The sequence below is a fragment of the Oncorhynchus clarkii genome, chromosome 20, assembly GCF_045791955.1.
Source record: "Oncorhynchus clarkii lewisi isolate Uvic-CL-2024 chromosome 20, UVic_Ocla_1.0, whole genome shotgun sequence".
Taxonomy (NCBI): Eukaryota; Metazoa; Chordata; class Actinopteri; order Salmoniformes; family Salmonidae; genus Oncorhynchus; species Oncorhynchus clarkii.
The window spans coordinates 62,850,604-62,864,209 of record NC_092166.1 but is presented as its reverse complement, the minus strand read 5'-3'; the positions used below and the strand labels follow the sequence as shown (position 1 = coordinate 62,864,209).

General features: G+C 43.9%; 1 protein-coding gene across 1 annotated transcript in view; it reads right to left on the bottom strand.

Annotated features, from left to right (window-relative positions):
- Positions 1–282: 282 nt before the first annotated feature.
- LOC139375629 (ras-interacting protein 1-like) overlaps positions 283–13,606 on the bottom strand; it is a 33,342-nt gene continuing 20,018 nt past the window's right edge. The window contains exons 7-16 of the mRNA XM_071117424.1: positions 13,112–13,248; positions 12,185–12,434; positions 11,987–12,024; positions 10,334–10,560; positions 10,082–10,194; positions 1,985–2,249; positions 1,742–1,914; positions 1,485–1,629; positions 1,088–1,275; positions 283–942 (exon numbers count right to left, since the gene is read on the bottom strand). Of these exons, the coding sequence (XP_070973525.1) occupies positions 418–942; positions 1,088–1,275; positions 1,485–1,629; positions 1,742–1,914; positions 1,985–2,249; positions 10,082–10,194; positions 10,334–10,560; positions 11,987–12,024; positions 12,185–12,434; positions 13,112–13,248 (2,061 nt within the window). The 3' untranslated portion in view covers positions 283–417. The remainder of the gene's footprint in view (positions 943–1,087; positions 1,276–1,484; positions 1,630–1,741; positions 1,915–1,984; positions 2,250–10,081; positions 10,195–10,333; positions 10,561–11,986; positions 12,025–12,184; positions 12,435–13,111; positions 13,249–13,606) is intronic.

The following is a 13,606-nucleotide window of genomic DNA, read 5'->3' as shown; positions in this document are numbered from 1 at the left end:
CTGGTCCTGGAAAGCTGCAGGATGTTTCAGATGGGTCAGAATAGAGAAGAGTACACTTTTGGAATGATCTAGAATTACGCTTTGGTTTGTTCAACCTATTCTATTCAGTTTGTCTGAAATCAAATAAAGAATTTGTCAGATCAATGTGATTTTTGGAATTGAATGAAAGCTTCTTAATTGCTTTCAACACCTCATGTGCATTCAAAAGCGATGGGGGCAATGTAGCGGCAGCAGCCAATCAGAAGAGTTGGGGGCGTGGTTTATTGGGGGCTTGGTTTTCAGTTTGTTCTTTTTTTGTTTGTTGTCATTCCAGTTAATCTGGTCTATTGTATTTGTTTTTCCAATTTAAACCTGAATACTGCCATCTTCTGTAAAGATACTGCCATAAGAGCACAAATTTACTTGTAATCAGTTGAACTATTTTTTGGGGGGGTTGATCCAAATAGTACTTTTTTTTAAGTGCATATCCTTGTCTCTGTCACTCACCCTTGCATCCACCAGAGCCAATCCCAGTCCTCTATCTCCTCTCTGTAGCTCTAGAGTAAACACCTCTTTATCCTCCTGATGCTCAGTCTCTGGTTCAACCAGCTCCAGGCTGTGGGGGGTGTTAGGAGGGGTGAGGAGACAGGAGGGGTCCAGGGCAGACCTCCTCTGGGTGAGGGGGCTTAGGTCTGTCTCTCTGAACTGGAGCTCCAGGCTCTTCAGCTTTTGGGTCAGTAGGGCCCCACAAGAGTTCAAATCACTTGGGGGAGAAGGGCTTTGCTGGGGGGGAAAGGGGGGAGGGTGAAGGGGAGAGGGCGTAGTAGATAATTGAGAGGGGGGTGATGGGGGAGAGTCCAGAGGTAGGACCTTCTCTACGGGGGGGGATTCGAGAGACTCCAGGGAGGCCTTTGGGAGAGTTGCCATTTTTGTCATCTTGGCTTCCGTGGGAACAGCATAATCCTGCGGGATTTCCAGAACTAAGCATATGAGTTCTAAAAGAGTTCTAGAACAAAATAGTTCCACGAAAAAGTAGTAAACCAGTATCATATAGATATAAACCCATGTCTAATTAATTCAAGCAACAGTTGTGAACCAAATGTGTTACCTGTTGCGTGTGCATATGACTGAAATTCTCTGGTGACTCTTTGACAGACAGGTTGCTGATAAACTCCTGCAGCCTCCTGAGCTGTCCAGCCAGGCCTGAGTCTGTCACCTCTCCCCCAAGCCTCAGGCTGAAACCAGAGCTGGGCAGCACCAGGGGAGGGTGGCTGTCAAAACTCTCCAGGATATCAGCTAGTGAGAGGAGGGCAAGAGGGGTTAAGAGAAAGTAAATCAAACGATAGTGTAGCACAAATATCATGTCCTCATCATAGGTTTAATACTGTGTCTATGTTGCTGGTTTGCTTGTCTCAGTTTGAAATGGCAACAGTGAAAAAACAAAGCCACAAAACAAGTCAGATGTTTACTATAGTGGATTAACAGCAGACAATCAACCAACTGACCAGTGTTCTGTGTAGCTAGGTGATCCTCATCAGAAGGGGCCCAGTGTGGGGGCCAGGGTGTGGCTGGGCTGTAGCCTCTCAGCAGGTGGTGGAGCTGGGCTGGACTCAGACTGGGGAACGCACACCGCAGGGACTCCCAGGAGGACTACAGGGAAAATGTGTGTGCTGAGCTTGTGTGTGTCACCTCTCCCCTCTCCCGTGAGTGTGTGTGTGTGTGTGTGTGTGTGCACATGCAGGTGTGTATGAGCGTCTCTGACCTGCATTAGTTGTTCCCTTGGAGTGGCCAGTAGGTTGACAGCAGAGGAGAGTGTGTGGAGATGTTCCACAACCAAGTCACCCAGTCCAGACCCTTGGGCCCAGTTCAGTAGCAGGTCTAGGTTAGCGCTGATATGGACCCCTCTGGACCACTGGTAGAATTCATCCTCTGAACCTTCACTCACAAAACAATCTGTGTTAATGACATAGAAAGAGAATGTGTGTGTGTGTGTGTGTGTCCTCACCTCTCTCCATGAGTGTGTTGAACAGTGAAGCATTGATGAAGTAGAAGAGATAGGCCAGGAGCTGAGAGGAGATCTCATGGTGGAGCTGACAGTCCTGTAGCAGTCTGCTGGTCTCTGTCAGGACCTCCAGGACCTGGTCTGTCTCTCCAGGGACCTGCACACCACCGCTATCCAGGAACGGCTCATTTTGCTCGGGGAGAAGCAGCCCACTGCTCCCCCTGAATGGGTCACTGTCCAGCAAACTAGGCAGAATTGGGTACAGAGTCTAGAGGGGATACAAAGATAAGATACTGTATATACAATATAACAAATTATACCGCTCCCCCTGCAGCAGAATGATTTCGTTGTGAATGTGGGTGTTTGACCAGAGATGAGGTCTGACAGAGAGAGTAGTGGGAGACTAAACTACAGTTAATGTCTGCAGCCACTCTCTCTCTTATTTCTTCTCAGCCAAAAGCCCTCTTTCTTCTGCTCTACAGGGCAGGCTAGCTATGACAATGATGGCTTTGTTCTGGCTAATTGTAGTCAGACAGAACAAGCCCCCCCCCTCACACTCCCTGTCCCTCAGGACTCTCCTCTACCCCACCCCACCCCTCTTTCCAATCTCACTTGGCACTGGGGCACCAGCCAGTGAGCTCCGTGGATTGACATTCCTACAGAGCTGAATATGTATTGTGAAAAAAGCCTGTGAATCTGGCTTGTGTGGGCATGGCATGATAAACTGCTGAGTGGTACAGTACAGAATCTCTGAGTGACTTCCTCTCCTTCACATCCCTTTACAGTATACTACAGCAGTATAGTGACTATATATCTCCATGCTTATTGCTCTGGTTTATTAGCCTATATACTGTACATTCATGAGTTCTAAGCCATTGCACATATCAGCGTAACATTTCCCATGACATCTAAACAGGAGACACAGGAAATGAGGAGAAATAGACCCAAACTATGTGTCCATGTTTTCAGTTGGAAAATGTAGCTCATCACCAGATGCCCAACAAAACAATGACCCCACCCTCAACATGTTCCAATGTTTCACTGTAATGCCACATGTAGCCATGGCACTTATCGTGCCCTGAAGGCTGAAAGTGTGTGTGTGTGTTCGTTCATGCCAGGTCCTCCTCTGGGACCGGCCGATCACCAGAAGAGTCTTTTGTTTTCCAGCCTACACCAGCATCTGTTTCCCCTACACCAGATGGAATGGCACGACATGATCCCAACATAAGCACACACACTTTCATTTCTGTTATTATAGCTTTAGATAGACCATTCAGCTCTGTTTGGTTTACATTCGAATTTGCTCAGAAAACGGTAGCACATGCACAGTACAAGCCCACATGCAACACACCCACACACCTACCCAGACCAGTAGTCTGAGAGCGGCGTGACAAAGGAGAGTATTGAGAGGGAGAATATACATTCTGAGCTCCTGTCTCTTGAACCCCCCCCCACACACACACACTTTGACACACAGTCACACATATAGGCAGTCCTCGATAAACACCCTTTTCCTATCAAAAATAACCCTGGCTGCCATACAAGGATGAATAGAGATCTGTGAAGAAGTGGGGCTTTGAGAAGCTTTCCCCATGAATGTTAGCCTGGCACACACAAACACGCACACACAGCTCGCCCCTGCTGCTAACACATTCCTAGCATTGTTTGGTCCAGTCTAGCTGTCAGAACTAACTGGAGCTATAGTCCTGACATATATGATCGATGAGGAGATCTACATCCAGAGAAACCCACCAACCACACAATCACCAGGACTACAGAGCTATGCACAGCTCTAGGAGCAACACAAGCTTAGAACCACACAATCACCAGGACTACAGAGCTCTGCACAGCTCTAGGAGCAACACAAGCTTAGAACCACACAATCACTAGGACTATACAGCTTGAGTAGGTAGGATCATGAGCTCAAAACAGAGATTAAGGATAGATTTGGAAAAAGGAATCATCAGACACACCAATAAACCACTAGATTTATATGAATTTAGATATAGCAATAAGTATTACATTGTCATCCATGAATGAACATACATGACCTAAACATCTGGAGACCCTCAGGGTCGTGTGACTCAAATGCATCCCAGCACAGCAGAAATGGATACTGAGGCCAGGTAGTTCACAGACTGGACAGACATTTCCTTCTGCATTGTACAGAAATATGTAAACCACAAACTTATCTAGAGTGTTGGGATTGTGTTGCAGAGCATCATGGAAGTTGTGTGTGTTGAGACGACCACGTTTCGGATAAATGGTTGCCCTGTATTTCTGTCTCCCGTCTCATCATTAATGAATTGTTATAAAGATGTGGTTATGAAACCCAGGTGACACAACAAAAGATTGACGACGAGTAAGTCTGAACCTACAGCAACTATTCTGTCCAGAAGATGTTGGTTTTTACAAGTTTAAAACTTATTTTCCATGATACTGGCTCTATGTTACCACAGTGTATTGCCAGCAGAGGCAAGTGAATAGTCGAGCTAGCTAAGAGAGAGAGTTCGTGTCGTCATAAACGGCAGAAAAGGATTCAAGACGGACGTCGTAGAAGGTAAACAAAAATATTAAAATGGGAGGGCTATACAGTAAAGGAAAGAACATTTCTTCAACTGTGAAGACAAACTCTGGAATTAAAAACTGCTAAATGAGCTAACTTGAGGATGAAAAGTCAGTGAGTGAAGTGAATGAAGATCACGTGACTGAGGAAAATGTGGTTGAGGACATTATTTAAGTGAGTGATAATCAGGGGCCTATTGAGAAATGAAAAATGTCCGGAATTGTTTGAAACGTTGGACAGCTTGATGAAAGTGTTGAGCAGTGGAGCTCATAACAAATGGTTTGAATATTTTGTTATCGCAAATTACATTGATGAGGACAGAATTTTGTGTTACGGGGCCGAAGACATTAGTTTACTATGCAGCCTGCTACAGGGGAAAGGGGAAGCACGTGCTTTCATTTCTCTGAATGCCTTCAACTGAAATGTGTCTTCCACATTTAACCTAACCCCTCTGAATCGGAGAGGTGCGGGGGGCTGCCTTAATCGACATCCACGTCTTCGGCGCCCGGGGAACAGTGGGTTAACTGCCTTGCTCAGGGGCAGAACAACAGATTCTTACCTTGTCAGCTCTAACCACTAGGTTACCTGCCGCCCCTACAGCCAGGTAATAAGACGTATGGGGATATTGTGGAAATACTGAAAGGACACTTTTCACCAAAACTACTAGTTGCTTAAAGGTTTCTTCCACAGAAGAAATCCGGAAGAGGGAGAATCAGTGACAATGCTTTGCTGCTGCATTAAATAAACTATCAGAGTTGAATGATGACAACATTAGAGACAGACTAGTATGTGGGCTACAGAGTGAAGCTACACAAAAAAGAGACTATTGACTGAAAGTAATCTGACCTTGTCAAGAGCCATTGAAGGTCAGTGTGTTCATGGAACTAGCTGCTAAAGAGGCTCAGCAGTTGAGTTCATCAGGAAAAGTGCACAGAGTTGGAACTGAAAATCACAGATAGAGAAATGAAGGCACATGCTTCCACTGTGGCACAGGGGGACATCAGGCGCCTTGTATGCTGGTGTAAGGACATGGATTGCCGAGCCTGTGTTAAAAAGGGCCACACTGAGCGAGTGTGCAGAAACATAAAGAGAAAATGTCAAAGACAGAAAAGAAGAAAGAATCATTCCAACAAAAGGAAAAAGAGACATGTTCACGCATTTGAGCAAGAGACCACTGAGATGAATGACTCATCCAACGAGGAAGTTGAACTGAATATACTGACTGTGGCACGACTACTATGTCTCTCAGTTGCTAGAGAGGCAACCAGTGCGTATGGAGATTGACACAAGGGTAGATGTATCACGTGTCAGACACAGTCTACCAAAAGACACGGAAACACTTTCCACTTCAGCCAGTACACATCGCGTAAAAGACTTACACAGGTGAATCTGTCGCATTGAGAGGAGGCATCACTGAGGTCACTGTTTAGTTAAATGGACAAACTGAAAAGTTCCCACTCTACGTCGTGAAAGGGGACTTTTCATCACTGCTGGGCAGTTTATGAATCACACTGGATTGCAATGACACATGGAGACCCAAGCCTACCGTCCATCTTAAATAAACATGTAAAAATCTTTAATGGAGAGCTGGGTAGCATGAAAGACATTACAGCAGGGGTGTCAAACATACTGCCCGTGGTGAGGTTTGAGTAAAAGAAAAAAGATATATATAAGAATACTGAATACTTTCTTTATATATATTTTTTTACTCAAACCTCACCACGGGCAGTATGTTTGACACCCCTAAATATATATTTAATTAATTTTAGAATAAGGCTGTACTGTAACAAAATTTGGAAAAAGAATACTGAATATTTTATATATATATATATATATATATATATATATATATATATATATATATATATATATATATATATATATATATATATATATATACACTGTATATAAATATATATAAAATATTCAGTATTCTTTTTCCAAATTTGGTTACATTACAGCCTTATTCTAAAATGAATGAAATATATATTTTTCTCATCAATCTACAAATGTATGAAAATAAAAAAAAATGACAAATCACATTTACGTAGGTATTCAGACCCTTTACTTAGTACTTTGTTGAAGCACCTTTGGCAGCGATTACAGCCTTGATTCTTCTTGAGTATGACGCTACAAGCTTGGCAGACTTGTATTTGGGGAGTTTCTCCCATTCTTCTCTGCAGATCCTCTCAAGCTCTGTCAGGTTGGATGGGGAGTGTTGATGCACTGCTATTTTCAGGTCTCCCCAGAGATGTTCAATCGGGTTCAAGTCCGGACTCTGGCTGGGCCACTCAAGGACATTCAGAGACTTGTCCCGAAGCCACTCCTGCATTGTGTTGGCTGTTCGCTTAGGGTCATTGTCCTGTTGGAAGCTGAATATTTGCCCCAGTCTGAGGTCTTGAGTGCTAAGGATCAGTTTTACAGCAAGGATCTCTGTACTTTACGCCGTTCATCTTTCCTTCGATCCTGACTAGTCTCCCAGTCCCTGCCGCTGAAAAACATCTCCACAGCATGATGCTGCCACCACAATGCTTCACCGTAGGGATGGTGCCAGGTTTCCTCCAGATGTGACGCTTGGCATTCAGGCCAAAGAGTTCAATCTTGGTTTCATCAGACCAGAGAATCTTGTTTTTCATGCTCTGAGAGTCTTTAAGTGCCTTTTGGCAAACTCCAAGTGGGCTGTCATGTGCCTTTTGGCCACTCTACCCTAAAGGCCTGATTGGTGGAGTGCTGCAGAGATGGTTGTCCTTCTGGAAGGTTTTCCCATCTCCACAGAGACCAAGGCTCTTCTAGCCCAATTGCTCAGTTTGGCCAGGCGGACAGCTCTAGGAAGAGTCTTGGTGGTTCCAAACTTCTTCCATTTAAGAATGAGTAGGCCACTGTGTTCTTGGGGACCTTCGAAGCTGCAGAAATGTTTTGGTACCCTTCCCCAGATCTGTGCCTCAACACAATCCTGTCTCAGAGCTCTCTGGACAATTCCTTCGACCTCATGGATTGGTTTTTGCTCTGACATGCACTGTCAACTGTGGGACCTTATATAGACTGGTGTGTGCCTTTTCAAATCATGTCCTATCAATTGAATTTACCACAGGTGGTCTCCAATCAAGCTGTAGAAACATCTCAAGGATGATCAGTGGAAACTGTATGCACCTGAGCTCAATTTCGAGTCTCATAGCAAAAGGTCTGAATAGTTATGTAAATAAGGTATTTCAGTTATCAGTTGTTGTCTTTTTGCAAACATTTCTAAAAGCCTGTTTTCACTTGGTCATTATGGGATATTGTGTGTAGATTGATGAGGGGGGAAACATTAGGTAATACATTTTAGAATAAGGCTGTAACGTAATAAAATGTGCAAAAATTCAAGGGGCTGAATACTTTATGAATGCACTGAGGTAATTATTAGTCGAGTATAGTTTTCAAACTCGATCTTACCAAAATTAAAAAATAACTGTTGGCCGTCTCTTTGAGTAGGTGAACTAAACGCCTGATGTTTATTAACAGTGAGAATCGCAGAATGGTGAACTTAACTAAACGACGGAGAGTTTTGACTGTGCGATATTAGATGGCTTCTTGTGTAAATATTTTCTGTCTGGATTTTAATGATTTGTGCCTACTGGAGAACTTATTTGTATTGCTTTTAATCTTTTTAAATGAATTTATCTTATTAACACTTTGTTCTAGCTAGCTATTTGTGTAGGTGGCTATCAAGTAAACCCAATGAAGTTGTAATCTTGTTGACCAACGTCTCAACCAAATGTTACCCAATTAAGTTAAAATGACGAAGTGTGCCCAGTGGGCAGTTACGGTTGAGTAAAGCAACACCGACAGAACCACCAGTCATGATGGGTCCAGAACTGTTACTGGGTGACACCCTGACCCAGCCGTCATCACCTAGGGGCTCACAGTCATGTTCTCACGACACTGACTCAGCCGCAACAACACAAGTGTGTGAGGAGACTGTGAGGCTACTCAACTACCTACACCTGTGTCAACGCCTCAGTCTAGAGACATTGTTGTTGAGAGTCAGGTTGACCGCCGTTACCCTACAAGTGTTAGGCTGGAAACTAGATGCTTGGACTTGTAGAACAATTATTGTTGTTCACAATGGGGACAATTTAACTAGGTGGGGAGGAGATGTTGTGTATGTTGTTCTGCAGAGCACCATGGGAGTTATGTGTGTTAAGATGACCATGTCCCAGATAAATGGTTGAAGTGTTTCCAGTCTCCTGTCTCATCATAATGGAATTGTTAAAAAGACGTGGTTATGAAACACAGGGGACATAACAGAGAAGGTTCTGTCTGTTGGATGAATCACTTGTCATTATCTGTAGACTGAGTCAGTTGAAATGCCAATGCACCAATACTGTCATGCGGTTGGGAGCTTCAGTTGAAGACCTGTACAGTTCAATAAGTCACCGCTGCTAACCTGCTAGCCTGCCTATCCCCGAACCCTCTCCAGGAATCTATTCTGTTTCCTCTTTGGATAAATCATAGTGATGATGCTCTTTCCCTCCCACTTCCTTCCTGGACAGGAAACAGATACGGAACGGTGCCATGGCCTCGTCTGCCTCAGTAAGCATACAACTGACTTCCAGTTAGCGTAGCATTTAGCATAGGCTGCACCTAACGCTCAGCTTGAGTTAATTTACCTTGGCTAATGCTAACATGGCTAACGCTTGACGTGGCAACCTGTACATGACTAAGTCATGTTCTCTTGGTTTGGGTGGTACTGTAGTGTGCAGTCACAGGTCACAGGCAGGGTTAGGCAGAGGGTGGTCGAGGTGGGTGAGGACTATCTATGACGTCTGTTTATGATAACAACTATCCCTGACCCTCTCCAAGGAGTGATCAAAAGATGACAAAGCAAACTTCCATTGTGGAATTCTTTGTCAGACCACACACTGACTGATGGTGTGCTGACTGATATAGGGCAACCAGCTGTACCCCAGCTGCCAATAGGTCCTCTCAAACAGTATACACACACACACCTGGCAACACTTCTAAACTCCTTAATGACAAGAGGCCTGACGTGCGCGCACACACACACACACACACACACACACACACACACACACACACACACACACACACACACACACACACACACACACACACACACACACACACACACACACACACACACACACACACACACACACACACACACACACACACACACACACAATACCCCTGCTGTCTGTCTGTGGCCAGCAATAAAGCCCCCAGTGTAGTAATCCAATAAGGCTGCTCTATCAGAAAACCTCTCTCATGGCTCTACTCTAGAGAGGACTAACTAACTGGACTCTTTCTCAGACTAAGAGACACAACAAACCCATCAAGCCCTGAAGGGAAAAGCTAAAGCAAGGTGAGCTAACTAGTACATCAGGGAATATGTAGAGTGTCGCTGAGGAGCTTAGTCCTTTAAAGTTCTGCAGTTGTAGGCCAGAGTTGTGTACCCCTGGTCTAGTCTCTGGTGCTGAACTCACTAAAATGCAGCTGATGGAGTTTAAAGTTCAGGTGTGTGGGATACTGACCTTGGTGAGGTAGTAGACACACTGCTGAAAGGTCAACATGATAACTTCCTCCAGAACCGTCATGGCTTCTTCACTGGCTAACCTCACACACGACAGCCTCATCTCCAACAGGGCTGGCAACAAACAGAAACTAAAGGTAAATGTCTTAATAGATGTTATGGATCCTACGTAAAGTTCTTAGTAGGCTTTCTTTAGACAATTTTAGTCCCCTGGCTAGAAGGTGAAGCTAGGCTAGAAAAGCCCAAAACTGACCCATGCTCTCCTCCTCCCTCTCTTCATCCTCCTTGTCATTGTGTTCCTCTCCCTCTGCCTCCACCCCTTGTTCTCTGTGTGACCTCCAGGCCAGTGTTTGGGGCATCTGTTGTTGGATGTAATACAGCAGCTCCAGGGCATTGGACATCCAGACCACCAGGGTACGCAGGCCTGAGACCAGTTCTGCCAGGTTGAGAGGCTGCTGCTCCTCCGGGTCACTACAGAGACTGGGATACCAAGGAACAGATCTGGAATCAGATCCTATGCCTATAACCATACAGTGGCAAGTACAGTACCAGTCAAAAGTCTGGACACACCTACTCATTCAAGGGGTTTTCTTTATTTGCACTATTTTCTTCATTGTAGAATAATAGTGAAGACATTAAAATTATGAAATAACACATATGGAATCATTAAAACTGTTAAGCAAATCAAAATATATTTTATATTTGAGATTCTTCAAAGTAGCCACCCGTTACCTTGATGAGCGCTTTACACACTTGGTATTCTCTGAACCAGCTTCATGTGGAATGTTTTTCCAACAGTCTTGAAGGAGTTCCCACATGACCACTTGTTGGCTGCTTTTCCTTCACTCTGCGGTCCAACTCACCCCAAACCATCTCAATTGGGTTGAGGTCAGGTGATTGTGGAGGCCAGTTCACAAGTGTGTTGGGTCATTGTCCTGTTGAAAAACTAATTTATAGTCCCACCTGCAAACCAGATGGGATGGCGTATCGCTGCAGAATGCTGTGGTAGACATGCTGGTTAAGTGTGCCTTGAATTCTAAATTAATCACAGGCAGTGTCACAAGCAAAGCACCCCCACACCATCACACCTCCTCCTCCATGCTTCATGGTGGAAACCACGCATGCTGAGATTATCCGTTCACCTACTCTGCGTCTCACAAAGACATAGCGGTTGGAACCCTAAATCTCAAATTTGGACTCATCAGATCAAAGGACAGATTTCCACCGGTCTAATGTCCATTGCTTGTGTTTCTTGGCCCAAGAAAGTCTCTTATTCTTATTGGTGTCCTTTAGTAGTGGTTTCTTTGTGGCAATTCAACCATGAAGGCCTGATTCACACAGTCTCCTCTGAACAGTTGATGTTGAGATGGGTCTGTTACTTGAACTCTGTGAAGCATTTATTTGGGCTGCAATCTGAGGTGCAGTTAACTCTAATGAACTTATCCTCTGCAGCGGAGGTAACTCTGGGTCTTCCTTTCCTGTGGCGGTCCTCATGAGAGCCAGTTTCATCATAGCGCTTTATGTTTTTTGCAACTGCACTTGAAGAAACGTTCAAAGTTCTTGACATTTTCCGCATTGACTGAAATTCATGTCATGAAATTCATGGACTGTCATTTCTCTTTACTTATTTTTACTGTACTTCACATAATATTGACTTGGTCTTTTACCAAATAAGAATCTCAAATATAAAATATATTTTGATTTGTTTAACACTTTTTTGGTTACTACATGATTCCATATGTGTTATTTCATAGTTTTGATGTCTTCACTATTATTCTACAGCGTAGAAAACAGTAAAAATAAAGACAAATCCTGGAATGAGTAGGTGTGTCCAAACGTTTGACTGGTACTGTATAACTCTGTGTAATACAGAGATGGAAATATTTGGCTTTGTGCAGGCACTCACACTTCTGGTTGATTAGCAGCAAGCTCCTTGGTGTGTTCCTGTTACAAAACATGGGGACAAAATGAAATATTAGGCCTACAAACTTTTCTGATCCAAATGTAGTTATATAATTTATGACATACACTTTAAGAGAAAATAAGAGATGATCATTCATACAGCCATATTGACTATAAAGTAACGTACAGTAACGTCACTTACCCACATGGCATTCTGGACCTGGCTGGCTATGAGCAGCAGTAGTCTGCGGAGGTCTGAGGTTTGGAGGTGTGTGGCGGAATGTTCGACACACACACTCAGCAGGAATGCTACAGTCAACGGCGGCTTGTCTCTATGGACACTCCCCATGGCAACGATTTCCTCGACGACGGCATCCTCGTGCTCCACAACGTAGAGTAGGTTCAGGCCGCGACCCTCAGGGTTGTTTAGGCAAGCTGTGGCCCTTCTAGACCTGATGAAGACCATGTCAGTGGAAACGTGTCTAGTTAAAAAATGTTTTAATGGTGTTAAGAATGAACAAAACTTCAGGAGAGGACCAGACTTGAATGCAACACTTTAATTAGTTGCATTGAGCGCAGCTCCCTAGCAACTCAACAAGCATTAGCTGCTACTCATTTCTAATCAGCCTTCCGACCTGTCCTCATTCTCCTTAATCACCACTACCACCCTACTTAAAACTGACCAAACTAACGTTCTTCCTGTTTGTTCTGCAGCGTATCACGTGGCATGATTCTGTGTGTTTACGAGCTTTATCAAGTTTAGCATCCCACCTTCTATCTAGTATCTCTTATGTTCTTCTAAGGATCTCATGGGGAGATTTCCATCACCACAGCAGCCTACTACCACTGCCTGATGATGATGTCTGCCAATAGGTCCTCTCAAACAGAGCCTCCAAGCCAAACTCTACCCTTCTGGATCCTTCATCTGTAGCTCTCGGCTTCATCCAGTCCATTCTCATTCCCCTCCTGAATCCTCATTCTCATTTCCTCAATAAATATTCTAAACCCATTTCAATGTCTGGTCCTTAAACTTGTGAATAGTTTAAAAAAAATGTAATCTTCATAATTTACAATAACGACCTGTATCACTAAAAGCTTGGAGGAAAAGCAACCAGTGAGCAGATGTTACCTTATTTCTCTGGTCCCACTAGCTGAGATACAGGTGTTGCAGAGTGCTGGTTCACTAGTAGCGAGTGTAGTGGCCTGGGGCAGAACCCCGGGAGCAGCAGTAACTGTAGGATCAGGAGAAGAAGTGGGGTCCTTCACCTAAAAACAAAATGCGTCAGAAGTCAAATTTTAACCTTAAAACCTGCCCAGTAAATATCTGTTTTGTAACAAACACAGAGCTAGAACAAAATGGTTAGTTCTAAATGTTTTCATAAGCTAGGTTTCCATACAATTAGAGACTGATTTTCATGCAAATATTCTGGAATCGGCATAAAGAAAATGTAATTTTCCAACCAGTGGTGTGTTTCCACCAAATGGACTTGTTGCAGATCTGTCACAATCTGACCTTAGTTCTGTTATTATATCTTTGTTTTAGTATGGTCAGGGCGTGAGTTGGGTGGGTTGTCTATGTTCGTTTTTCTAATATTTGGGATTTCTGTGTTAGGCCTAGTATGGT